At 41.4% G+C, this 26,686-nt stretch overlaps 1 protein-coding gene across 2 annotated transcripts; it reads left to right on the top strand.

Annotated features, from left to right (window-relative positions):
* The first annotated feature begins 136 nt into the window (after positions 1–136).
* Positions 137–26,673, top strand: LOC118362842 (metabotropic glutamate receptor 1-like). Of its 2 annotated transcripts, none has more exons than XM_035743494.2 (10): positions 137–1,006; positions 5,111–5,958; positions 9,311–9,560; positions 12,068–12,303; positions 15,414–15,660; positions 16,084–16,252; positions 16,672–16,798; positions 22,464–22,852; positions 23,102–23,634; positions 24,382–24,644. In XM_035743494.2, the coding sequence occupies exons 2-10, from the start codon at positions 5,229–5,231 to the stop codon at positions 24,494–24,496; spliced, it is 2,796 nt and encodes a 931-aa protein (XP_035599387.1). In that variant the 5' UTR covers positions 137–1,006; positions 5,111–5,228; the 3' UTR covers positions 24,497–24,644. The 2 variants fall into 2 exon arrangements, with proteins under 2 accessions (XP_035599387.1, XP_035599386.1); XM_035743493.2 differs by having other exon boundaries at positions 322–1,006; positions 24,347–26,673.
* Positions 26,674–26,686: the final 13 nt, after the last annotated feature.

The raw sequence follows: 26,686 nt of genomic DNA, 5'->3' as shown, positions 1-26,686 counted from the left end.
GAGGAAATGATTGTCCTAAAAAGAACCTACCAGTGGCACGGACTCACCCATTGATAAAGACAGTGAATATGCATTCATCGACGCTCTTTGCTATAGTGCAAATATAATAGGCTCCTTTGGAATTTGAGATTTTTGTTAGTTTAACTAAAGACAAACAGGTTAGAGATGTGTTTTTGTCTCCTGTCGTTTGTGCTTTTTCCCGCAATTTAATTTTTAAATATTGTGATAGGTTTAGGATTGTAGATACTTCACACAGACAGCTGTAAATGAACAATCAGCTATTTGATATTTGCTACACGCGCTGCCCAAATTGCGCGTTTCCCGAGTTTATGTTATGTGCTGCGCTGGGATTTAAAGCAATCAATCAACATATATATTTTTTAAAGAAGCTATTGATCCTCTGTGGCTAAATCATGCACACTGGTCTGGTCTTTTGAATTATTTCATTTCATTTTTGTTTAGACAGCAGTACGTATACCATTATGGCAAATTCAATTCAATTTACTTTAGGGGAAGCTTAACTTGGATGCGCAGCCATTAGATGCGCCGCCAAACAAATAGATGCTGTTGTCTATTTAGATATGTTACATATCAGCTTATACCACTGACTAGCCTAGCCTACTGCTATTAGCCAGCAGGATCCTATAGCCTAATGACATGATCATACCTTTATTTTGAAAAATAAATAAAGCAAGCTTGTACAGGCAATTAACTTTTTTAATGTAGCTTACAATAAATACTATGTATATCTCTGCAGACTGTCTTTTATCGGGGACATGCAATGCAGTTTATGTGACCCGGTTTTAAAGATGCATGCAATGATCAAAAGGAATAGAAGGGGGGCACCCATGCTTCATTTAAAAGAGAGAGAGATAGAGACAGAGAGAGAGAGAGAGAGGCAAAAAGAGAAACCCTGTATTGGCGCGGCAAAGGCTTAACTTGGGCTCCAAACTGAGAGGTTCAGGAGACGAGGAGGTACGCAATGTTCCCGAGGCAGGAGGTGCAGGTATGTCCACACTCTAACGTTATGATATTTAAGCTGTTTTATGCTAAGGATTTCAAAAGGTGCAACGTAACATGAATGGAGGAGACTGCTCTTCATGTGAACATCAGTGATGGTAGCATTTTGTTTAGTTAGGGTGATATATGCATGAGTGGGCCACTTTTTGGTCAATGGCTGTGTACACAATAAAAATAAGTCTACCCCTACTCAATGTATGTTTATTTCAATTAATTAAGGTCTGATCTACATTGTGATGATGAAGCATGTTGATAATGTATTATTCAGTGGATGCTAATACCCCTAAAAGAAAATCAGACCCCTACTTTTGCTAAAGCGTGGCTTTAAGTTTTAGTGGGACATTTAAGTAGATGAAGTGGGACACTATTTACTCATTAGAAATACATGACTATCCCACTTCACCTGGCACTTGTTAGGAAATCATAAATAAGACTTTTTAGAGGCATATAGATAACACACTCTCTGATCTATTTATGTTTTATGTTGTCCATGATCTTCTATTAGACCCTCTCATCAATGCTATTGGGAAATTGATTTGGGGACATTCCAAGCTCTTGGTGAAAATCTATCTAAAGGAGCTTGCTCAGCTTTTAATTGATCCGGAATCACCTCTATTATTCCCTAAATGCTGTCCCTTTTCATAAATTGAGGCTCTTTTCTAGCCTACATTTCTTACATGTCGTTGTTCGTTTGTTCTTTCCTTACCACCCTTGTTATTTCCCTTGAATTCCTTTCACTGTCATCCCATGATGTTTATGTGCTATATAGCGTCTAGACTTGATTTTGAGATGTTATGAACAACTACAACAACATATTTCAAAGTACTTTAGAATATCTAATGAAGCAAATTATATTTCAATTGATTAAAGTGTTATATTTCAAAACGCTATCAATAACTATTCATTTTAACACTGATTAAAGTGTTGTGCATTGTTATAGCTGAAAAGTTCCCTGTCAGTAATTTCCTTCATTAGATATGGGACAGTACTATAAATGAGATTTTCATAAAATATTCAAGCTGTTTACATGAATGTTTATTATATTTCAAAACGCTATCAATAACTATTCATTTTAACACTGAAATGCTAGATGGTTAAATTATAATTGACAGAATGACAGCCTTGTCATTCTAGTGTAAGGTTTCATAGTACAGCGATTTTTCATCATTTTTAACGGGTCTCCCCACCTATGATGGGTATGTACATCAATGATGTGATGTCACACTAACCAACACAGAACATATGCAGTAGCAACCCCAAAATAACATCTGTTGTGATTGGTTTGCAAAATGACCATAGTACAGTACTCTCAAACACAAATGTCCCACTAATGCGGACTTCACCCTATATTAATAATATGGCATTTCATTCACAAATGTCTGAAACATTTGAATCAATGAAAAACTGTGAAATAGCCTATTTGACCTAAAACGTTTGTAAGTTATTGTCAATTTGAATGTCCGTTAGACTTTGAAAATCTCAATAGGTTATATACAGTACCAGTCAAAGGTTTGGACACACCTACTCATTCCAGGGTTTTTCGATATTTTGACTATTTTCTACATTGTAGAATAATAGTGAAGACATCAAAAGTATGAAATAACACATATGGAATTATGTAGTAGCCAAAAAAGTGTTAAAGAAATCAAAATATATTTTAGATTTGAGATTCTTCAAAGTAGCCAACGTTTTCCTTGATGACAGCTTTGCACACTCTTGGCATTCTCACAACCAGTTTCATGAGGTAGTCACCTGGAATACATTTAAATTAACAGGTGTGCCTTGTTAAAAGTGAATTTGTGGAATTTCTTTTGTCTTTCCTTCTTAATGCGTTTGAGCCAATCAGTTGTGCTGTGACAAGGTGTGTGTGTGTGTGTGTGTGGGGGGTGTATACAGAAGATATCCCTATTTTATAAAAGACCAAGTCCATATTATGGCAACAACAGCTCAAATGAGCAAATATAAATGACAGTCCATCATTACTTTAAGACATGAAGGTCAGTCAATGCGGAAAATTTCAAGAACTTTGAAAGTTTCTTCAAGTGCAGTTGCAAAAACAAGTGCTATGATGAAACTGGCTCTCACGGTGACTGCCACAGGAAAAGAAGACCCAGAGTAACCTCGGATGTAAACTCAGAAATTGCAGCCCAAATAAATGCTTCACAGAGTTGAAGTAACAGACACATCTCAACATCAACTGTTCAGAGGAGACTGTGTGAATCAGGCTTTCATGGTTGAATTTCTGCAAAGAAACCACTACTAAAGGATACCAATAATAAGAAGAGACTTGATTGTGCCAAGAAACACGAGGAATGGACATTAGACTGGTGTAAATCTGTCCTTTGGTCTGATGAGTCCAAATTTGAGATTTTTGGTTCCAACCGTCGTGTCTTTGTGAGACGTAGAGTAGGTGAACGGATGATCTCTGCGTGTGTGGTTCCCACCGTGATACATGGAGGAAGGGATGTGATGGTGTGGGGGTGCTTTGCTGGTGACACTGCTGGTGACACTGTCAGTGATTTATTTAGAATTCAAGGCACAGTTAACCAGCATGGCTACCATAGCATTCTGCAGCAATACGCCATTCCATCTGGTTTGCACTTAGTGGGACTATCATTTGTTATTCAACAGGACAATGACACAACACACACCCAGGCTGTGTAAGGGCTATTTGACCAAGAAGGAGAGTGATGGAGTCAGATGACCTGGCCTCCACAATCACCCGACCTCAACCCAATTGAGATGGTTTGGGATGAGTTGGACCACAGAGTGAAGGAAAAGCAGCCAACAAGTGCTCTGCATATGTGAGAACTCCTTCAAGACTGTTGGAAAAGCATTCCAGGTGAAGCTGGTTGAGAGAATGCCAAGAGTGTGCAGTGCTGTCATCAAGGCAAATGGTGGCTAGTTTGAAGAATCTAAAATCTAAAATATATTTTGGGGCTCCCGAGTGACGCAGCGGTCTAAGGCACAGCATCTCAGTGCTAGAGGCGTCACTACAGACCCTGGTTCGATCCCAAGCTGTATCACAACCGGGTGTGATCGGGAGTCCAAAAGGGTGGCGCACAATTGGCCCAGCGTCGTTCGGGTTAGGGGATGGTTTGGCCAAGGTAGGCCGTCATTGTAAAATAAGAATTTGTTCTTAACTGACTTGCCTAGTGAAATAAAGGTTAAAAAATTTGTTTAACACTTTTTTGGTTGCTACATGATTCCATGTGTTATTTCATAGTTTTGATGTCTTCACTATTATTCTACAATGTAGAAATAGTAAAAGTAAAGAAAAACCCTTGAATGAGTAGGTGAGTCCAAACTTTTGACTGGTGCTGTACATAGGCCTCAAGGTGTAGTATAAATTATATGAGATCTGATTCATAATTTCAATTAGTCATTTTAGCAGCATTTCTAAGCAGAAATATATGTAGCTCAGTGTGGGTAAATTACTGCAAACTCAACAGGCAAATTAGCACTGAGTGCTGTCCAATGACTAGGTGCTGAAACCAGCCATGCAAACTAACCATTTTTTATTTTAATTTATTTTACCTTTATTTATCTAGGCAAGTCAGTTAAGAAATAATCCTTATTTTCAATGATGGCCTAGGAACAGTGGGTTAACTGCCTGTTCAGAGGCAGAACAACAGATTCGTACCTTGTCAGCTCAGGGATTTGAACTTGAAACCTTACAGTTACTAGCCCAACACTCTAACCACTAGGCTACCCTGCCGCCCATCAGACCAATCAACTTTTAATCAGCCTCCGGCAAGCTGTTTTTGCAGTACATGTTATCAGAGGCATTCAATGTCATTATATACTTATAAATTACTGTAGACTAGGCTATTATTATTTTGATGATTCATGATTGAATGTCAAGTTCGCTTCTGCATTATAGCTCTCCCACTGGGCACACACTGATTTTTCCACTTTATTTCAATTCAATTACATTGAACCAACGTGAAATAGACGTTGAATTTACGTCTGTGTCCAGTGGGATATTTTCCTTTTGTTAATTTGCCAAAGATAGATTGGCAACAGACAGCTGTTTATCATCACTTGTTTCTAAAGAAAACTTAAATTAATATACGTATCTCATCTGCAGAAAAGACATCAGTGAAAGAGGTATGGTAAGGAGATGATGGATCTTCGATTAAACTTGGACCCACAGCTCTTCCCAATGGCAAAGAGGACATGATTCTATCACCAAGACCGTTCACACCATGTGGAATATGATGTACTTGAATGCCATTAGGTTTTTGTATTTCCCTATTTTACTGTATGACGCATTCGTCTCCCCCAGTAACATATTTGAGAGGTCAGTGGTTCCTAAAGCTGGTTCGTCCCGCTTGGTGGCCAGAATGGATGGGGACATTATAATTGGTGCCCTGTTCTCGGTCCACCACCAACCGTCAACAGAGCAGGTAGCGGAGAGGAAATGCGGTGAGGTTCGGGAACAGTATGGAATCCAACGAGTAGAAGCAATGTTCCACACCTTGGACCGAATCAACTCCAACCCGAATCTTCTACCCAACATCACTCTGGGGTGCGAGATCAGGGACTCCTGCTGGCACTCCTCAGTGGCTCTGGAGCAGAGTATTGAGTTCATTAGAGACTCTCTCATCTCGGTCCGGGATGATGACAACAAGGATGGTACCTCCAGACAGTGGTGCATTGAAGGGATGCCTGTGAGTCAGCCACCCGCCACCAAGAGACCCATAGCAGGAGTTATCGGACCTGGGTCAAGCTCAGTGGCTATTCAAGTTCAGAACCTCCTGCAGCTGTTCAATATCCCCCAGATAGCATATTCTGCAACCAGCATAGATCTGAGTGACAAAACTCTCTTCAAGTATTTCCTTAGGGTTGTGCCCTCTGATACTCTCCAAGCCAGAGCCATCCTGGACATTGTGAAACGCTATAACTGGACTTATGTCTCAGCAGTCCATACAGAGGGTAAGTCACTGTCAGTAGACCTACTGTATGTTTTTTTTGTGTACAAAAGTAATTGCATGTTGCATGTTTGCCGTCAATATCTATTCAAACACAATTTGATTAAGTGTTGGGGATTTAAATAATTGGCAGAGCTGAGGATACTCTCATGTCAGATATGTGTTGTTGTACAATTGATTAAGATTTGTCATAATTCATAATCCTAATGGATTTAGCTCAAAAAGCAGGGGGGTTCAACATAATCCACCAAAGCTTATAGCCTGTGCTTGTTCATTCAGGCCTTCCTCATCCCTCTAACTTAGGCCTACAGTTCAGGAAGAATCGTTGAAAAGGTACAAGCCACTGGGCACACACTGGTTGAATCAACGCTGTTTCCACGTCATTTCAATTCAATTACATTGAACAAACGTGAAATAGACGTTGAAGCCTCTGTAGGAAGAAGTCATTTTTTCATGGTCAAATTCTATGCTTGCTCCTAGCACTTTAAAGTTCATGAACCCTGGTCTAGCTGGAAGCTTTTCAAGGGCTTAATTGGGTGTGGAGAGAAGTGTCAGACCAGTGAAGAGAGGGCAATGTTTGGATTCAGCTGTTGGTTAGGGAGGACGGAATATTCTATCTCAGTGGCAATTTTAGCATGTAGATCTTGGTGGAGCAAAAAAAAAATAATGTGGAATGCCTGCATGCCAGCAAAGCCACTACACAACACTAAACAATACATTCATTGCACTATAACGGTGACAAACGGTGCCCACAAACTGTTAGGGCCTACATAAAGCTGTCCCAACAGCAGAGTCCAAACAGCAGTCCTAACACCTTACCACTGCTACATCTGGCTATCAGCGGAGTCTTGTCTAGAAGCCAAACAGTTCATTCAGCCTCATTTACTGCCTTTTAAAATAAAGTAGCCGATATGGCTGACTTGCGTCAACAAATGTGGTTTCTACTGACAATTGGTCCTTCGTGGGTAAATTTTGTCATCAAAGTCTGGCATTCTCTGGATTTATGGTGCTCTCAAGACAACTGGGAACTCTAAGAAAAAAAAGGTTGAATCATGGTGACGTCATTGTTCTTCAGGTCATAGCTCTAGAAAGAGGCCCAAGTTCTGAATTTACAATTCCGATTGGATGAAAGTTCAAAACATATTTTCCCAGTCGTAGCTCGTTTTTCCCGAGTTCCCAGTTGTCTTGAACTCACTAATGTCAGATTTTGTAGTTCCGAGTTAACAGTTGTTTTGAATTTTAGGGAAAACTCCAGGTTCATTGACAGCATGGCCAATGTTGAATGTTTATAAAATATAAACTAGGAAAAGAGACCCTCAATCTTAGACTTGGGACCACACAGCCATTCCACTGAATAGCAGGCTAAGGTTTGATTTGCTTGCAGTTAGCCACACTGGTTCCTTCCAAACCACTCATTGTTGAATTTGCGATTTCCAACTTGTGTAATGTTTATGTCCAATGGCCGATGAGCACTGGTATGTTTTATCTATAATTTCTCTTCATTATTTCTCTTCATATGACAAGGATTAAAAGGATTTGCTAGTAGATGGTTGACTTGATTCATGATGATGACTGCTAGATAAGATTTTGAAAGTATGATGTTGACATAGCTACTGTAGAAGCTACTGTAGATATGTGATTTGACGTAATTTTATCTGTGGCCAATGACCTTGAGCCTTTTGGATGGACACTTCTAATGTAACTCTATGGCAGCACCAGAGAGGCTAGAATGTTTTAGATCTACCCTGAGACTTGGCAGTGACGTAGTGTCCCCATGAGTGACAGAACACTTAGCCAATCTGCTGGCTTGCCCCACCACCACAGAAAGCACTGAACTAGGCTGAAACACCTGCATTTTGGAGCTGCCTTACTCAAGAAAACAAAAAAGAGACCATGTTTGTATGCGGCTTTATTAACTCAATGATATATATATTTTACATTGTTTGCAAACTGATATGTGACAAAATAACAGGAAAAATAACAGGAAAGCCCCCCCAAAATATTATTATAACTTTTGTTGCTAAAAATGTGGGGCCCGAAGCCCCACCTACCCTGAAAGACGGGTCGTCACTGGTCTATTTATAGTTTGAGGTTGGCACATGATTATGACAGGCCTGGATCTTTGTGTTCTATTTTTCCAGTCAGCAATGGTCAGTTATACCAGTTCATGTCCATGAACCCAACTGTTCATTTGCATTTCACAAAAGCTATATCAAATGTCTTTTACAAGCTTCAATAAGATGGGCGTACAGCTGGACACATTCATTTTTTGTATGATCCGTTTGAGTGGATGCCGCAATACTGAAAGCAACAGTTTGTTATTTTCCATTATAATTAAGTTTTACATCGTTGAAGCAGATCAAATAGCAATTGTAACTACAGTCTTAGAAAAAAAGGTGGTATCTATAACCTAAAAGGGTTCGTCGGCTGTCCCCGTATGAGAACCCTTTGATGAACCCAAAAGGGTTCTACCTGGAACCAAAAAGGTTTGTCAAGGGGTTCTCCAATGGGGACGGCTGAAGAGCACTTTCGGAACCCTTTTTTCTAAGAGTGTACTTCATCTCCCACATAAAGGTACTACAATAGAAGCTTTTACATGATGGCAGCCCTTGCAATGATTTGTGTTGATGTTCCCAAAGATATAATTGTGTTTTGTTGGTTTATCATTGCAATAGCATACTTACAACTTGCTCCTGACCTCTGTTATCGAAATGAATGTGTGTAACATACTACCACAACTCACTAGTCACTGCCTCAACTCCACAAAATTCTTGAGTTACATGAATTGAATCTTTGAAGGATTTTGTGAACCAAGTCTTTCAGAAATGTCTGTCCTACTAAATCTTACTGGGGAGGTGATGGCAGGTAATCCACCAGGTAATCCACCAGGTAATCCACCGGGTAATCCACCAGGTAATTCACCAGGTAATCCACCAGGTAATCCACCAGGTAATCCACCAGGTAATCCACCAGGTAATCCACCAGGTAATCCACCAGGTAATCCATGAATGATATGTGTTTTTATTAAATAAACAAGTGATTTGCATTTAAGAGGTTAGATAGAAATATATATTTAAGACTCTTTCATGATGTTTCAGTTACAGTGACATGACATGGCAAACAGACTGAAAGTTTGAAATGCAGTCACTAGTTATAGGTTGCAGTGCTGTTGTGTTTGGCTCGTTGGCAGTACTTACAGGTGAAGTTATAGTACAAAATGTCTTAAACTTCTTCCGAATGTAGAATATTGTATTGAGCTTTTAAATAATATTGTGTTCAAATATATACAGTAGTTACCTTTAAAGACCATGATATAGTGTTGTTTTTTTGTTTGTTAATGCTGTTTATTTCCCCAGGTAATTACGGAGAAAGTGGCATGGAAGCTTTTAAGGAGCTGGCCTCTCAGGAGGGGCTGTGTATCGCCCATTCAGACAAGATCTACAGCAATGCTGGGGAGAAGCACTTTGACAGGCTGCTGAGGAAGCTGAGAGAACGCCTGCCCAAGGCCCGGGTGGTCGTCTGCTTCTGCGAGGGCATGACGGTCCGTGGACTGCTCATGGCTATGAGACGACTTGGGGTGGCAGGGGAGTTCCTTCTCATCGGGAGGTAAAGTTAGATCATTTTATATGTTCATAATCAGTCTTAGCAATGGGTCAAAGGGAGATATCAAACTGGTGCCTTGTGTATCAAGCATCCGTGTTGCGTGTTGATTTAGGATCAGTTTAGATCACAATTAATACGATTACATGGACAGGGGGACCTGATCCTAGATCAACACTCCTACTCTAAAACGCATGATTCATTAGGCCCCAGATCAGATCAATCTGAACATAGAATGGCAAATTTGCTGTTCTTACCTTACTCCATTTAGTGGAGTGATTGACCTCATTATTATCATATAGTATAACGAAATTATTGCCATGACCATTGAGGGTTGTCCTAAGCATTGAGGTGCTGTTTCTCCCTTTGATATATCATACCAAGGCCCCGATGGTTTACTCAGTTTATACTCGAACACAATAATAATCATTATTCTAGCAGTAGTGGAGGTCCTTCTGAAAACAGAAAGAAGCTTTTAATCACACTCATTCTCATGAATAATGCATGGTTAGACAGCTCTCTATCTATTTCTACCGCTCTCTATCTTTCTCTTTCTCCTCTGTCAGATCACAGGCAAACTGGGGAGGCTTGGGTAATAAGGTACAGCTCTTCTCCCCCTGTCAGATCACAGACTCAGTGGGAGACTAGGGTAATATGGGACAGCACCTCCAGCACAGAGCTCAGTGGTGAGGACGACTGAGCATCAAAGCACAGATTAGCTTGTAGACACCCCCTCACTGTAGTAAGACTGTAGCTATGCAGTGATGGAGCTAGCTAGCATGAAGACCTAGTCTTAGTGAAGCTCCAGCAGCAGCCACAACTGTCCCGAATTAGCCTGGTCTTTTTTCAATTGTAGGTTTTTATTGTTTCCTTTCACACAATAACAATGCAGTTGGACCATGCAGGCTAGCCTTGGATTACAGTTTGGACAATTCCTCCTCAAAAGACAGAAACATATTGTATATATAAACAAAGTAAGTGATGCAACACTGTTATATGGTGATAGTGAGGGTACAGTGTGAAACGCCGACGATAAAACACAAATCTATAAAACTTTAAACTCTCGGCAGTTGAGTTATGCAGCTTGTGACGTCTTCGCGGGTGATAAATAGGACACGAGATTGGTGCGGCTGTTTCTTTCTGGGTCAAGGAGACTAGCGACTGAAAAAAAGGACTGTTTTGTAGAGCAGTGCGGTAAGTGAACGCAGCCAGCCCATTGCGTTGGGTCCATCTATGATAGAGGAGGCTGGGGAGGGCCATCCATCTATCCTGGGCTGTGTGGAGGATAAGAGGAAAGGCTTGTTTGCAGCGTGGACCTCATTCATCCAGTATGTATCCACTTACTGTTGCAGATGCTTTTACCCAGCATACAGTACAGTAGTTTGTAAAATACAATGTTACTTATAGTACAGTCTAGTGCACACATGTTTTGCACCATATATGTGTATGTGATTCCTGTAAGAAACAATATGCCTTTTCTAAATAGCAGAGGTCTTTATTGTTAAATGCTGACATTACATTTGCCATTGTCTTTGATTTGGGTATATAAGCTACAGGCTTCCTTCTATGTAAAGGTTAGAAAATGCAACAATTATACCCAGTATCCCACATGGAGGTGGTATGGCCTGGTTGAGTGTTTTTTTGTTCATACCATGGTTTGAATGATGACTTCAATGTGCTGACGTCAGTGCAGCAGGTTCTTGGAGCGTAGTGTGTGTGTAGCGCTGTGAAACAGATGGCTAGATATTGGTGATGTTGCCATGCTGGAGGAGGGAGGAGGGCATTCATTAGTCAATTGTTTATTTTTGTGTGCTACACAAAAATATAATATGATTAGCATACTCTCCTGGCAAGTGGCAAGGTGTGTAATTCCTCTGTATTGTGTTACTGATGAAATGTTCTGTCCCCTATAGACATGGCTGGGCAAACAGAGATGGGGTGGTGGAGGGTTATGAGCAGGAGGCTGTGCATGCTCATTACTCCTCCCTAAGCTGTGAAATGAGTACACGCAACACAGAGAATATATTCGTCAACGTTATTTCTGATATTCTCTGGTTGAGAAGAAGCTTTCCTGGAAAAAGAATCTCATAGGTTACACAGACTCTGTCTTCCTGACCATTGTTCATGGCCCCTGCCACTTGGCAAGCAGTTTACTTGAATCAGAAGGTAGAAGTAGTAGCACCTTCTGCTCAGACTTCCTTTCACTTTCTCTTGCATTTTTTTTGTCGCGCCATACCTTATGCTTTTGTTGTGACTCTTGAAGATGCGTTTTGTTGTGACTCTTGAAGATGCGGTCTTGCCATCTCCCTGAGGCTGTCCAACTTCTCTGGCATCTATATGATTTAGACAATCAAATGGAAATGCAACCATTTTGTCCCCAGTCCCTACCAGAGTCATCTAAAAACTTTCTCAACATATGTTTCAGGGGACCATTGAATTGCTCTAAAAGACCACCCATTTTGGGGTGGTAAGGAGTAGTCCTAACGTTAATGTTACTGTGTTTCTCCCCACAGTGATGGCTGGGCAGACAGAGATGAGGTGGTCGAGGGCTATGAACAGGAGGCTGTGGGCGGTATCACTGTGAAGCTGCATTCGGAGGAGGTCACGTCCTTCGATGACTATTTCCTGAAGCTCCGCCTCAACACCAACACCAGGAACCCATGGTTCCCTGAGTTCTGGCAGCACAGGTTCCAGTGCCGCATCCCAGGGCACCCACTGGAGAACATGAACTACAGGAAAAACTGCTCAGGTAGATATGGGGAGGAAATGATATGATAGAGAATGATAATGGTTTCTTCAGAAGGGTTGCTGACTTGCAATGTGAACTAGCATATGGTATACTTTATGTTGTCTCAACTATAATTACATTCGATTTTTTAGATGTTTACATGGTATTTTTGTCTCAAATGGCTAGAAGTTTCATGAAACTGGAGCAAATAAATCGTCTCTGTGCATCTAGCCATACAATAATGTTTTGTTTTTGTTTTTATTTTATTTCTAAAACATTCTCCTGGCCATCCAAAGATGATCTAGGTAAATTGAATTTAAAAGGCACATTGGATCTCCAAAAAAAGTCAATAATCAGATGAATTGATTAGCTCAAGCTGTATTGATCACTTGAAACAATGCTCAAAAAGCATGTCTTCAAAATGTTGTTTTCCCCACCTTGCACTTTTCTATTCCTTTTGAACTATATGCAGCACCAGTCAAACGTTTGGACACACCTACTCATTCAAGTTTGCCTTTATTTGTACCATTTTCTACATTGTAGAATAATAGTGAAGACATCAAAACTATGAAATAACACATATGGAATCATGTCTTCAGTATTGTTCTACAATGTAGAAAATAGTATAAAGAAAGAAAAACCCTTGAATTAGTAGGTGTGTCCAAACTTTTGACTGCTACTGTGCGTTTTCAAACTTAATTTACAAGTTGGTTACCATTGTTTAGCAAATCCAGTGATGACTTCTATAGAAATTACTGATGTTTTCAAAAAATATATTTTGATTCAAGTGAAATGTAAATATAAACAATGCATGCAACAGTATATATATATATATATTTTTAAATATTAAGCATGAATTTACGTTTCTATTTTACATCTCCTTTTCAAAGACTAGTTTTATCTTTTTTAATGTATATCCACCTCCTCACTAATAAATCAAGCGCTAAGTTTCTCTTACGTTCTGCACTATTTATAACAAGGATATTGATCATTTGTGATAATCGGAGATAGAGTCATAGTCTGCTGTTCTGTCGTTCCTTTGTAATAGAGCTCCAAAATGGTGAGTGTGTATTTTTCTGAACGAACTCTTAAAGCACATCACTCTGGCAATATACATAGAGGTCGACTGATATAGTGTATCATCAATAGAAAACTCAATGATTTGTTTGATGGGAAGTCATTAACCTTTATGGTTAAGATGGTTTTTCCTAACCTGCATAGATACCAAACCAGAGGCATATCAACCCTGAAATTCAACGCTATCAATGTATATCTGTTGACCCCTACTATATAAAGCTATTGGGGGGATTTTATGCATTGCAGTGAGAGCACAACAACTGGTTTCCCTCACATGCTGTGTATTCTCACATCCTCCTGGTTTTGAGATTGCCTGTATAAAACATAAGCCCAATAACATTTGAAAGCATTAGATGAGATGCGAACTGGCTGGTCTGCCTTGTAGAACTTCAAGCTGCATGTTCCTATATGGACCTTGGCCCAATACGTTAAGACACCATGGGGTTAGAATGGACACCACCCAAAGGACAATCCAGCCAACTTGATGGAGCTGTGGGAAGCATTGGAGTCAACATGGGCCAGCATCCCTGTGGAACGCTTTCAACACCTTGTAGAGTCCATGCCCCGAAGAATTGAGGCTGTTCTGAGGGCAAAAGCAGGTGCAACTCAATATTAGGAAGGTGTTCTTCATGTTTTGTACACTCAGTGTATAACTCTCACTCTTCATACCACTATCCACAACCCTATCCGATCGATTGTTGGTGTGTTTGTTTGTACTTGTAACATTCAGTAAGTTGATATATAACCATTTTTAAAAACAAGCCTGGCTACAAACAAACACATCTGAAAACTGAGCAATCATTGTGCCCGAACCGTTTGATTCACAAATTGATATGAGTCAAATTGTTGATTCTTTCTGTACCGGATACTATTATTAAAGGGCAACTCCACCACTTTCAACCTCATGTTCATTATCTCCAGCACCAAAACCAGTGTCGACATGTGTGAAAACTGCACATTTCTACATTTTGTAGAAGAAAAAAAAACAGAACGTTAAGAAGTTCTACACGATGCCATAAGCAAAAGTTAAAACAAACTACGAGATTCGCGGTGACGTGGGGAGCAAGAACATACCCTCCCTCTGGCTAGAAACCTGCTGCAGCTTTTGATACTCACACTTTTTGTTACTTTTAATCCTACCATGTGATATCACAGATACACATTTTTCAGGGCCTTTCTTCTTATCTGTTTAACCACAGATCATAGAAACTCGCTGTTTTCACCGATTACGTAGACACTGGTTCGGTGCTGGAGATAATGAATATCAGGTTGAAAAGTGGTGGAGTTGCCCTTTAATATTGTGATTAGTATAAGACCGAGCGAGATCAGCTACAGTATGTGCTGTTTATATTGCTTCCAGCTTGCTTCACGCTTGTTACTCGATAGGGTGTCCCTGGACCCAGTTCTATATTGTTCTCTTCAAATTCTAGGTAAATCATCAAAGTGTTACTCTACTGTCTCTATCTTTTAACATACTGCACAATGTGTCAAACCGTTTTATTCACAAGACCTGTCTTTCTGGCAAACGGGGACGCAAACTGGATCGAGGGAGGAAGGAATTAAATGAGAATAATAGATAATAATAATTTCTTCCTCTGTCAATTAATGATAATATTACCACATTATTTACACCTAATTGAATTGCGAGTTGCGAATACAAAATGGTTGGTGGCTCCATGGTAAAAAGCATTTCTTTGATGCCAAATCATAATGATGCCCGCCCTTTAATGCTCCCAGACACAGAACAGAACAGCACAGTGTGTCCTTCTGCTGCACAAAACCCAAGAAGAATAATAAGCATGTGTCTTTGGACACCCTATCATTCCTTGGTAATATTTCAGTCGATATTGCGCTGCAAAAGATGTTTGACAATAGACAAATAGTCTATTTCATATTCAGCTATGACTATCTATTTCACTTTGCATTGCATTACATTGTATATTCCTTGTGTAACGCTTACAGAACTGAAACATGAAGTACTTAAAAAATATATATATTTGGAGGAAACAATGCATCCCTAATCTTCCTTCCTTTGTTTTAACTGTATTCCACAGGTTACGAAAGTCTAGAGGACAACTATGTCCAGGACAGTAAGATGGGATTCGTCATCAATGCTATCTACGCCATGGCTCAGGGTCTCCATGACATGCACAGCCACCTCTGCCCCGGCCATGTGGGACTATGCAAAGCCATGGACCCCATCGATGGAAGCCAGTTGTTAGAGTTCCTCATGAGGACCTCCTTCACTGGGGTGTCTGGAGAAGATGTGTGGTTTGATGAAAATGGGGACACACCTGGCAGGTAGGTGTAGCCCAGGTGATGCAGAGTCAGGGTCTCATGATGAGATAGCCCTGCCAACACGACATAAAACCAGTGTCACCCTCAGCCCAAGAGGGAATTTCCTCTTAAACTAAAGGTTAAGACGATGGTTTCCTGAGCGAGATGACTGCGGTGTGAATCCGACAAGTACAGCATCTACTCTTAGTACTCAACAAAAATCCCCTGACAGTGACAATACTGTTTCCAAATGATTAGGATGACGTGCCCAGGAGACAACCAATCCTCCTGAAACATAACCAATATCAATACCTATGTATACCAAAGTCCCCTGCCCATGATCAATCAATATCATTTAATCTGTTGCTTTCTCTTTCACTATGAAAATAAGTCTCCGTACACTTGAATCAGATACAAGTTTCAGAGCAACTTTCCCTCCACTCTTAGGTATGAAATAATGAACCTACAGTATGTGGAGCCTGGTGCGTTCGACTACATCAATGTGGGTTCTTGGCACGAGGGTCAGCTCAGCATTGATGACTACATGATGCAGATAAACCGCAGTGACATGGTCCTCTCCGTCTGCAGCGAGCCCTGCTCCAAGGGAGAGATCAAGGTAGGTGTCAACAGTCCAGCTGGTCTGATGCTACTGAACGTAATTATTTATTTACCCATTGACTTTCATTAACACTAGGACGCCCACGGGCGCTTGATTTTCTCATTAAAATAAATCTGCATGCCATTGTGAAAGCAATCTCCTCCTCCTTCCCTTTCCATAACTCGTGTTAGCGCAACTAGCACATTAGCAATCTGCAAAACCTTCCATTTTGCAGATCTGTAAGGTGTAAGCAATATGGTGGACACCCCACCACTACCCTGGTTATACTTATTCAGATGCTGCATATCTGGTTTAAGGCCAAGGGAAAGGAGTAAGGACTAGGGAGAGAACTGTGACCGGCTGTATGGGTAAATTGAGAAGAGTTGAGAGATTTCAACAGTGCAATCTCATCCTGTCTATGTGTTTGAACGAAACAGGTGATCAGGAAGGGAGAGGTGAGCTGTTGCTGGATCTGTACAGCCTGTAAAGACAACGAGATTGTTCAGGATGAGTTTACTTGTACGGCTTGCGACCTGGGCTGGTGGCCGGACCCTGAACTGGAAGGTATAGTACAGTGCCCTTCCCTTCCCTCTTTCATATCTACAGAATTGTGCATGAATGGGTCCAAAACAGTACCATCGAGTTGTTGGGTTATTTAGGAGTGTATGGTGTTTGCTTTTAGCTTTTTCTGTCTTTGTAGAGGTGACTACATCAACATATACACAAAGCTAATGAAGGATAAAAGAGAGTGCATTCGGGAAAGTATTCAGATCCCTTTACTTTTTCCACATTTTGTTATGTTACAGCTCAGGTGCATATTGTTTCCATTGATCATCCTTGAGATGTTTCTACAACTTGATTGGAGTCCACCTGTGGTAAATTCAATTGATTGGACATGATTTGGAAAGGCACACCTGTCTATATAAAGTCCCATGCTTGACAGTGCATGTCAGAGCAAAAACCAAGCCATGAGGTTGAAGGAATTGTCCGTAGAGCGCCGAGACAGGATTATGTCGAGGCACACATCTTGGAAAGGGTACCAAAACATTTCTGCAGCATTAAAAGGTCCCCAAGAACAGAGTGGCATCCATAATTCTTAAATGGATTGAGTTTGGAACCACCAAGACTCTCCCTAGAGGTGGCCGCCCGGCCAAACTGAGCAATCAAGGGAGAAGGGCCTTGGTCAGGGAGGTGACCAAGAACCCGATGGTCACTGACAGAGCTCCAGAAATCCTCTGTGGTGATGGGAGAACCTTCCAGAAGAAAAAACATCTATAAGGGCACAAGGCGAGACCCAGATGCAGACACAGGAGGCAGATGGTTGAGTCTTGATATTTATTAAACAATCTAAAAGGGGTAGGCAAGAGAATGGACAGGCAAAAGGTCAAAACCAGATCAGAGTCCAGGAGGTACAGAGGGGCAGGCAGGCTTGAGGTCAGGGCAGGCAGAATGGTCAGGCATGCTTGAGGTCAGGGCAGGCAGAATGGTCAGGCAGGCTTGAGGTCAGGGCAGGCAGAATGGTCAGGCAGGCTCGAGGTCAGGGCAGGCAGAATGGTCAGGCAGGTGGGTACGGAGTCCAGAAAACAGGCAAGGGTCAAAAACCCAAAGTACGGGAAAACCGCTGGTTGACTTGAAAAACATGCCAGATGAACTGGCACAGAGAGACAGGAAACACGGGGATATATACAGTCGTGGCCAAAGGTTTTGAGAATGACACAAATATTAATTTTCACAAAGTTTGCTGCTTCAGTGTTTTTAGATATTTTTGTCATATATTACTATGGAATACTGAAGTATAATTACAAGCATTTCATAAGAGTCAAAGGCTTTTATTGACAATTACATGAAGTTGATGCAAAGAGTCAATATTTACAGTGTTGACCCTTCTTTTTCAAGACCTCTGCAATCCGCCCTGGCATACTGTCAATTAACTTCTGGGCCACATCCTGACTGATGGCAGCCCATTCTTGCATAATCAATGCTTGGAGTTTGTCAGAATCTGTGGGTTTTTGTTTGTCCACCCTCCTCTTAAGGATTGACCACAAGTTCTCAATGGGTTTAAGGTCTGGGGAGTTTCCTGGCAATGTACCCAAAATATCAATGTTTTGTTCCCCGAGCCACTTAGTTATCGCTTTTGCCTTATGGCAAGGTGCTCCATCATGCTGGAAAAGGCATTGTTCGTCACCAAACTGTTCTTGGATGGTTGGGAGAAGTTGCTCTCGGAGGATGTGTTGGTACCATTCTTTATTCATGGCTGTGTTCTTAGGCAAACTTGTGAGTGAGCCCACTCCCTTGGCTGAGAAGCAACCCCACACATGAATGTGTCTCAGGATGCTTTACTTTTGGCATGACACAGGACTGATGGTAGCGCTCACCTTGTCTTCTCCGGACAAGCTTTTTTCCGGATGCCCCAAACAATCGGAAAGGGGATTCATCAGAGAAAATGACTTTACCCCAGTCCTCAGCTGTCCTATCCCTGTACCTTTTGCATCTGTCCCTGATGTTTTCCTGGAGAGAAGTGGCTTCTTTGCTGCCCTTCTTGACACCAGGCCATCCTCCAAAAGTCTTCGCCTCACTGTGCGTGCAGATGCACTCACACCTGCCTGCTGCCATTCCTGAGCAAGCTCTGTATTGGTGGTGCCCCGATCCCGCAGTTGAATCAACTTTAGGAGACGGTCCTGGCGCTTGCTGGACTTGGAGTGCCCGGAAACCTTCTTCACAACAATTGAACCCCTCTCCTTGAAGTTCATGATGATCCGATAAATGCTTGATTTAGGTGCAATCTTACTGGCAGGGCTGAAATGCAGTGGAAATTATTTTTGAGGATTCAGTTCATTTGAATGGCAAAGAGGGACTTTGCAATTCATCTGATCACTCTTCATAACATTTTGGAGTATATGAAAATTGCCATCATACAAACTGAGGCAGTAGACTTTGTGAAAATTAATATTTTAATATCAAAACTTTTGGCCACGACTGTACACCAGGGATAATAAGTGACACCTGGAGGGGTTGGAGACAATCACAAGACAGGTGAAACAGATCAGGGTGTGACACAATCTCTGGAGCACTTCATCTATCAGGCCGTTATGGTGGAGTGGCCAGACGGAAGCCACTCCTCAGTAAAAGGCACATGACAGCCCACTTGGAGTCTGACAAAAGGCACCTAAAAGACTCTCAGACCATGAGAAACAAGATTCTCTGGTCTTGATGAAACCAAGATTGAACTCTTTGACCTGAATGCCAAGCGTCACGTCTGGAGGACACCTGGCACCATCCCTACGGTGAAGCATGGTGGTGGCAGCATCATGCTGTGGGGATGTTTTTCAGCGGCAGGGACTGGGAGACTAGTCAGGATCGAGAGAAAGATGAACTGAGCATAGTACCGAGAGATCCTTGATGAAAATCTGCTCCAAAGTCCTCAGGACCTCAGACTGGGGTGAAGATTCACCTTCCAACAAGACAATGACTCTAAGCACACAGACAAGACAATGCAGGAATGGCTTCTGAATGTCCTTGAGTGGCACAGCCAGATCACGGACTTGAAAAAATATGTGCAGCGACACTCCCCATCCAACCTGACAGAGCTTGAGGATCTTCAGAGAAGAATGGGATTGGCCTCCCGATTGGTGCAGTGGTGTGGCTGTAACATAACAAAATGTGGAAAAAGTAAAGGGGTCTGAATACTTTCCGAATGCACTGTACACCTGGTTAATATACATCAGAGGATTTTTAGCCATATGTTATCGTATACTATTACATCCATGTATATTATTACATGACATTACAGTAGGCCCAAAGTATATTGTCAATTTAAAGTCAATATTTAAATTTACTTCCTTGCTCATGTGATGCACTCAACCTTTCTGTTCAGCTGTATAATATCAAAGGGATACTTCGGGATTTTGGCAATAAGGCCATCTATCTGCTTTCCCAGAATCAGATGAACTTGTGGATAACATTTTTATATGTCTGCGTGCAGTTTGAAGGAAGTTGCTAACTAGTATTAGCGCAATGACTGGAAGTCTATGGGCATCTGACTGGAATTCCATGGGTATCTGGTCATTGTGCTAACGCTAGCTGGAAATTCCGTTAGCACTAGATAGCAACTTCCTTCAAACTGCACGCAGAGACATAAAAATGCTATCCACGTGTTCATCTCACTCTGGAGAAATTGCCAAAATTCTGAAGTATCCCTTTAAATATCCCTTTAATAAGAGCTCAGAGCAGATACAGTGAGGCAAAAAGTATTTAATCAGCCACCAATTGTGCAAGTTCTCCCACTTAAAAAGATGAGAGAAGAACCTCGTGAAGAAAAAAAAAAAAGAACCTCGTGAAGACTTACAGAAAACGTTTGACCTCTGTCATTGCCAACAAAGGGTATATAACAAAGTATTGAGATAAACTTTTGTTATTGACCAAATACTTATTTTCCACCATAATTTGCAAATAAATTCATTAAAAATCCTACAATGTGATTTTCTGGATTTTTTCACTCATTTTGTCTGTCATAGTTGAAGTGTTCCGATGATGAAAATTACAGGCCTCTCTCATCTTTTTAAGTGGGAGAACTTGCACAATTGGTGGCTGACTAAATACTTTTTTTGCCCCACTGTATCTCACAGGGGAGACACTATTCCCACAGGGGTATTACAGTCTGATTTTGAAATTCAGTTCCTCAAAGCCTTCACAGCACTTAATTTGTGCTCAGCAGAGTTTATTCATCCATGATTGTTGGTAACAGCACTATTTCACCCATCTGGCCTATACTGCTTTCCTATGTTCAAACATGACACCAGAGAACCATCAATCATATTCAACATGTATCAGACAGCACTACTTTTCTTATTGCTACTGCTTATGGCAGATAAGATAAGATGCTCTCCTTTAAATTAAATGTCTACTTTTCACCTTTATTTAACTGGGCAAGTCAGTTGAGAACACATTCTTATTTTCAATGAAGGCCTAGGAACAGTGGGTTAGCTGCCTTTTCAGGGGCAGAACAACAGATTTGTCAGCTCAGGGATTTGAACTTGCAACCTTTCGGCTGCTAGTCCAACACTCTAACCACTAGTCTACATTGTTTCATTAGACATGAAACAATGATACTAACCAAAAAGGATTGTCATCAACTTTGTGAACGTGAACATTTTGTTTAGATAGCAATTATTTTAACAACCATAACACAAACTACTTAATGACCTTGTGTGATTATTTCCTTTTTGCTGTTTGGCGTTAAAGGGATACTTCATGATTTTGGCATTGAGGCTCTTTATCTACTTCCCCAGACTCAGATGAACTCATGAATATCATTTCTATGTCTCCGGGTCCAGTATGAAGGAAGTTAGAAGTAGTTTCGCGAGCCAATTCTATCTAGCATTAGCGCATTGACTGTAAGTCTACAGGAATCGGGTATCTGCTAGCATGCTCGTAGATACCCATAGACTTACAGTAATTGTGCTAACGCTAGTTAGCATTGCCTTACGAAACGACTTCTAACTTCCTTCATACTGGACACAGCGACATAAAACAGGTATCCACAAGTCCATCTGACTCTGGGGAAAAGGATAAAGGGCATAATTTCCAAAACCCTGAATTATCTCTTTAATATAAATTTGTTCAGTGAAATATTTGCCTTTAGTTAGCTGTGTCATTGGATGAATACTGTGGTGATGTTGGATGCTTGGACCAGTGTTATGCTGCAGTGATTTACTGACTCCTGCTGCAGTCCTGTCGTTCCCCCTCGCCTCCAATGGCTACGCTTTGTACTACAGCTTGCCTCTCCCTCCCCATGGCTAGCTGTGCTGTGCACCGGCCCTCCCTAAGTAGAGAAAGGGTTTATTTATAGTTGAGCTGAAAACCTACTTTAATACTTGGTGTGTTTTCCAACTGGAGGCAGCGATTACACAGGCTCTCAGATGGTTGATTTGGAGAAAGAAAAATGCTATAGGCTACCCATATTTAATTAATATTCAACTGTGCAGAAATAATTTTTTTTATCCACTATACTTTTATTTCATCCTTTGTGATTTTGGGTAGTTTTGTCAATTTGGAATTAAGAAGTGTCAAGTCAGACATACACTGTCTGGGACCTAGGTTAAATCAATCGATCCATCCATCAATCAGTTAGCCTATTGCATACAGTAAGAGCATTTGTGCTTTGTTTCAAGTGAAATATCTTCAGAGAAAGGTCTCACGCTTATTCTCTTCATCTGTGTCTTCTCCCCAGGATGCGAGCCCATCATCTTGCGGTACCTGGAGTGGGGGAACCCAGAGTCCATCGTCCAGGTGGTGTTTGCCTGCCTGGGCATCCTGGTTACCTCCTTTGTCACCTTCATCTTCGTCCTCTACCGGGACACGCCTGTGGTCAAGTCCTCCAGCCGCGAGCTCTGCTACATCATCCTGGCCGGGATCTTCCTGGGCTACATCTGCCCCTTCACTCTGATCGCCAGGCCCACCGTGGCCTCCTGCTACCTGCAGCGACTCCTGGTGGGCCTCTCAGCCACCATGTGCTACTCAGCGTTAGTCACCAAGACCAACCGCATCGCACGCATCCTGGCTGGCAGCAAGAAGAAGATCTGTACCAGGAAGCCGCGGTTTATGAGCGCCTGGGCCCAGGTGATTATATAGACTTATTTAGATTTCTCCTTGTTCTTGTTTTCATTTGTTGGTTTTGACATTGGATAACCTCCCAAATGGCACACTATTCCCTATATAGTGCACGAGCAGGCCCTGGTAAAAGTAGTGCACTATAAGGAATAGGATGCCATTTCAGACGCACCTATTGTTTTGTCTTTGGTATGTCTTTGTGTCCTTGAAAAAAGCAGCATATAAATCCTGTGTGTTCTTCTTATTTTGTATAATCAGTTGGTGATCGCCGGCCTCCTAGTCAGTGTCCAGCTCACCCTGGAGGTTACTCTGATCATCCTGGAGCCGCCTATGCCCGTCAAGTCCTACCCCAGCATCAGGGAGGTCTTCCTGATCTGCAACACAAGCACAGTGGGCATGGTAGCGCCACTGGGCTACAACGGCCTGCTCATCATGAGCTGTACCTACTACGCCTTCAAGACGCGCAACGTTCCGGCTAACTTCAACGAAGCCAAGTACATCGCCTTCACTATGTATACAACTTGTATAATCTGGCTGGCGTTTGTGCCCATCTACTTTGGCTCTAACTACAAGATCATCACTACATCGTTCTCAGTGAGCCTGAGTGTGACTGTGGCATTGGGCTGTATGTTCTCACCAAAGATCTATATCATCCTCGCCAAGCCGGAGCGGAATGTGCGCAGCGCGTTCACCACCTCAGATGTAGTGCGCATGCACGTAGGCGACGGCAATGTCGCTTGCCGGAGCAACAGCCTGCTCGACATGTTCAAACGGAAGAAGAACTCTGAGAAGTAAGTTGTTGGAAATGAGTCATTCCTGGGCCTGTATTCAAAGAGTCTCAAAGTAGGACTGCTGATATAGAATCAGTTTAGCCTTTTAGAGCATAATGAATAAGATAAGCTGGACAGGGGGATCTGATCCTAGATCATCTCTCCTACTCTGAGACACTTTGTGAATACGGGCTCCTGAGGTACCACTGGGATGCTGATTTTGCTTTACAGTAATTCACGCACAGAGGGCAGAGTCTGCGTACCAAATGGCAACCTATATAGGCTAGTTCTCTACTTTTGACCTGGGCCAAAAATAGTGCACTATGTATTGAATATGGTGCCATTTGGTACACAAAGAGAGTGTTACAGGATTATGCCAGATCCAGGTCAATGTTCAATTAACAACCGCCGTTGATCTGTTGCTGAATATAATTAATACCAGCATACCCATGAGTACTGAAGGATCACTATCAGGATACACTGTACCACAGAATTAAGATGTATAGTATATTGGAAATACATTCATCTGAATATATAAATAAATATACAATCCTCAGTAAATCAAACCAAAAATACGCATTTTGTAAAGTCACCATCAACATAGAATTGATGTGTTAGAGATTTTAACTTTCCTTTTTAAAAATGTTATTACATGAACCAGAAACACAGTTGTTGTCTCCACCTTTATGAGTCCCTATGAAATAGCTAACAGCCATCTTTATTCTGTTCATAGTTCTAATGGAAAGTCTGTGTCATGGTCTGAACCAGGTGCAAGACATCATGCTCCAAAAGGGGAGCACAATTGGCAAAGACTGTCTGTGCACGTGAAGAGACAGGAAGCAGGATGCTCCAATCAGATGGCCGTCATCAGACCCTTAACTAACACCTACCATAACACAGGCAGCAGCATGGCCATGGAGTTCTCTGACCTCAGCACCAAGACTCTGTACAATGTAGCTGAAGAGGACGAGAGTGACCTAGTCAGATACAATCCTCCCCTTAGTCCCCACATGATGGCCCATGGGCAGATAATGCCCACCACTGGTGGGCCAATGAAAGAGGTGGACGAGGAGGTGGTTGAATATTACCCTCCTGTTGAGCACATGCCCCCGCACCTGCCACAGAGCAGAGTGATCCCCCAGCAGAGAGTCATTATGGACCACCTACAGCTACAGGAGGTGGTGGGCAAGTACAACAGTGATTTCATCATACCTGAGCTCAATGATATGGACATGATCATTCCGCCCAGCCCTGTTGTTGGTGGTGAGGGTTTTGGGGGCAGGTCTGGGAGCAGTCATGGCAGGCCTGTGTACCACCAGGCTCATCTCATCCAGCAGCATGCAGTCTTGCCCCTGCAACTAGACCTTGGCTCATTCGACGACGAGGAGCACACCTCCCACCTGGAGATGGAGGAGGAGGAGGAGATTGAGGAGGATGTAGTGGTGGAGAACGAGCGGTTTGGCCTCCTCCATGGATACATGTATGACAACGCCCTGATTCACGAAGAAGAAGAGGACGACGACCTCGTTCAGCTCAAATTAGCAACGGAGAATTCTTTGGCCCTGATGCCCCCCTCCCCATTTCGTGATACAGCGAGCATGGGGAGCCCCTTTCATAACGCCTCACCCGTGTCCGAGTCCATATTGTGCACCCCTCCGAACTATGCCTCCGTCATTCTGAAGGACTACACACAAAGCTCAACGCTGTGAACGAGTACTGTAGACATGGTAGAATAATATAGAGACATTTTGTAGCTGATGACTTGTAGCATATTATTTGTGTTCCATTTAATGACCAGTAAGAAATGGTCAAAATGTCTTGAATACGTTATTGAGTGATTGACTGGACTATATTGGTTGACTCATGAAATCTATGAGCAAAAGTGTGTGTTTACAGGGATGAAAGTGGGCAAAAAAAAGCACAGACAACACTTTTAAAAAGGTCTTATTGTTGTATAATAAATATCACAAAGAAAATATTTAAACTGTTGCAAAATGTATTGCCATGTTTATGCAAGAGATGAACAGCTTTGAAGTTGCTCAGTGTCTTATTAGGAAAGCAAAAAGCTAAGATAGTCTTCTTCATGTAGCTTATTGAAGCTATTATAGTCTTCTTCGTGTAGCTTATTGAAGTCATGTAAGTAGCAGTTATTTTAAGGGTACAATGCAGTGTAAATTTGACCATCATCAGGTATTACAATAATGGTTGTGTTTGTTGCTTGTTTTCATTAAGGCAGTCTTCCACCACTTGAAAGTAGATTGTTTATCATAATAGACTATCCAACCTGTAGTTTACAAACATGTCTATAAATAATGTATGCACTGTGTAGGCCCATGTTTTCTAATACAGTTATAACCTTACAAATATTCTAGATGAATGTGTTTTGTTGTTTTGCTCAAAATAAGTATGTATTGTTCAGGGGAAAAAAGCACAGAGATTGTCACAGTCACTTTCTTCATCAGATAACTTCAGAATGAATGTATTATACAGATACAATAACTAACTACTGTAAGAATGTAGCAAGCAAAAACCAGAAGGATTCAAGTGCCATGTATCCGGTATGCTTCCATTTACAGAAAAACATGTTTAAAATGTCTCTAATTTATATTGCAAGTCTGTATATTTTATAAACACTCCTCTAAATCCATACTTGCAACAGTGTCTATTATAATACGACTGCCAAAAATGTCATTTGTTACTTTTGTGAATGTACAGTATGTAGTAGTATGCATCCTATTTTGGTAACGATTCAGATTAGTTTTACTAAAAGGAATTACTACGTTTATTTAATACAATTTATAAGTGTGTTGCTTATAGTGACTGTTGGGTTTGTACAGTATAATTCTTACTTTTACCAATTGTTATGATCTCACTATATATAATGTAATAAACAATGGCTAGTAACATGAATAGGCTATTTGATAGATATGCCTTCATAGAGTCAAATAATTTTTTCTGTTTTACAACATGTATCAAACACAGTCGTGCAAACAGTCATTGTCGTTCACATTATTGAAGATATGTGTTTTGTTAGAATAAATAAAATGTTTGTTTTTTGCACATGTACTGAGTC

This window comes from Oncorhynchus keta, chromosome 29 (genome assembly GCF_023373465.1).
Source record: "Oncorhynchus keta strain PuntledgeMale-10-30-2019 chromosome 29, Oket_V2, whole genome shotgun sequence".
In the NCBI taxonomy this organism is placed as follows: Eukaryota; Metazoa; Chordata; class Actinopteri; order Salmoniformes; family Salmonidae; genus Oncorhynchus; species Oncorhynchus keta.
Note: the sequence above shows the minus strand (reverse complement) of the source record. Positions and strands in the feature narration are given on the sequence as shown.